General features: G+C 30.8%; 2 protein-coding genes across 2 annotated transcripts in view; both read right to left on the bottom strand.

Annotated features, from left to right (window-relative positions):
- Window positions 1–985: 985 nt before the first annotated feature.
- Window positions 986–1,342, bottom strand: LOC111380628. The gene has a single exon (XM_023004244.1). It carries the CDS (start codon window positions 1,340–1,342, stop codon window positions 986–988), a length of 357 nt encoding a protein of 118 aa, XP_022860012.1.
- LOC111380627 overlaps window positions 1,339–1,813 on the bottom strand; it is an 8,378-nt gene continuing 7,903 nt past the window's right edge. Inside the window, exon 2 of the mRNA XM_023004243.1 lies at window positions 1,339–1,807. Coding sequence (XP_022860011.1) covers window positions 1,339–1,807 — 469 coding nt within the window. The remainder of the gene's footprint in view (window positions 1,808–1,813) is intronic.

Genomic DNA, 1,813 nt, shown 5'->3' with positions numbered 1-1,813 from the left:
TCTTGAATAATATTTGAAAATGTGACCGTGCATAAAGTTCAACTCCCATCTCTATTAAATATTCTCATACACCATGTGATTTATGTTCTAATTAAATATTAAATAAATAATATGCATAACAAATCAAGATAATTAATTAATGAGATATTTAAAGAATAAATTAAATTAAATATTAATTTTTTATTCGAATAAGTAATTAAATAAAGTAATGAAATATTAAATAAACAATATACATAACAAATTAAGATAATTAATTAATGAAATTTTAAAGAAGAAATTAAATTAAATATTAATTTTTTATTTGAGTAAGTATTTAAAATAAATAAAGTAATTAAATATACATAACCAATTAAGGTAATTAATAAAAAAATATTTAAACAAGAAATCAAATTAAATATTAGATAATTTTACATGTACTAATTCATAAGGATGTCCATAATGTACATATGAAATTTCATGAGTAGAGGATCGAAAAAACTATTTTTCAAATCTCCAATAATGTTATGCTACTTGTATATTATGGTATAATGTTTTTATTTAAACTAGTCAAAAGTAAACGTGCGTTGCACGTTGTTTTGAATTGCTTTATAAGTGTCCTAAAAGTAATAGTTGAAGATGCCTTACTTTGGAAGATAGTTGAGAAGAATTGTTGATGTGAAATGAACTTTTTATTCAATGCGAATCTCTTTGTACACTATATTTTTTGTATGATTAGGGATATCCGATTTAACTAAAACCTTTGTATTTGTCATAGAAATTCCTCTTGAAAGTGCAACGTATAACTGTCCATGTGAGAATACATGTTGTGGAAGATATATTCCTACGTGAGGTATTGTCTGTCCTTGGGCCTTGTTGATTGTCATTGCAAAACATAGACGTACAGAAAACTGTTTCCGTATAAATTTGAATGGATATCCTTCATCATTTACAGGACTTAATGGTATATGCGGAATGAATATATGTTTGCCAGAGTATTGCCCGATAGTTATCTCTGCATGAATACATGTTTGCCAGAGTATTGCCCGGTAGTTATCTCTGCATGTATAACATGTGTACTGAATTGACGACAAACCATCCTACTCCCATTGTAGAGCCCATTTGAAGGATCTAGATTTCTCAAGAGCATTATTGGACAATTTATTTTCAACACTAATCGATGAGGTAGAACTCCATTTGGAAGTAATATGTTGAGAAACTCTAGTTGATAGTAATTATTTATGTCATCAATTGCCATATCATAACTGAGGAACTCTTTAGTTTCACCCGGAAAAAGATCAATCATTTTTTCGTTTATGAGATCAACGTTTTCATTTGTACTGGATAGAATCGCCCTTTGTGTCATATATTCTGATGATTCAGCATTTTTGGTAGGTCTGAGAAGACAAAGTTGATTAAATTGAGCTCTGGAGAGTTGTTGTTGTTGGAGGAAAGTACTATGTCTTTTGGAAGTGAGATGAAGTCTTCTCCTACAGTTCGTTCTGTTCCATTGCCGATTTTGATCGAGTATTCCGCGAATTGATGATCATTTTGCACTCTCATATTCCGTGGCAAATGCAATTTATGCATTTTTTCCCAAAGATATGATCGTACTGAACTTTCATTAACTATTTGTTGTCTTGTTGCTCGAGGGACAACTGGAAGAACCCGGCGAAAATATCCCCCAAATACCATTACTTTACTCCCAAATGGTTCAAAGTTGTTCATGATGTCTTGAAAAGTCCTATTGACTGCCTCAATGGTTGCTCTCTTTACCATTGGAGCTTCATCCCATATAATGAGTGCTGCTTGTCGTATAAGTTCAGCTCGACTGCTT

Source organism: Olea europaea, unplaced genomic scaffold, assembly GCF_002742605.1.
Source record: "Olea europaea var. sylvestris unplaced genomic scaffold, O_europaea_v1 scaffold2179, whole genome shotgun sequence".
Lineage (NCBI taxonomy): Eukaryota > Viridiplantae > Streptophyta > Magnoliopsida > Lamiales > Oleaceae > Olea > Olea europaea.
The sequence above is the reverse complement of the archived record's forward strand: the minus strand, read 5'-3'. Positions and strand labels throughout refer to the sequence as shown.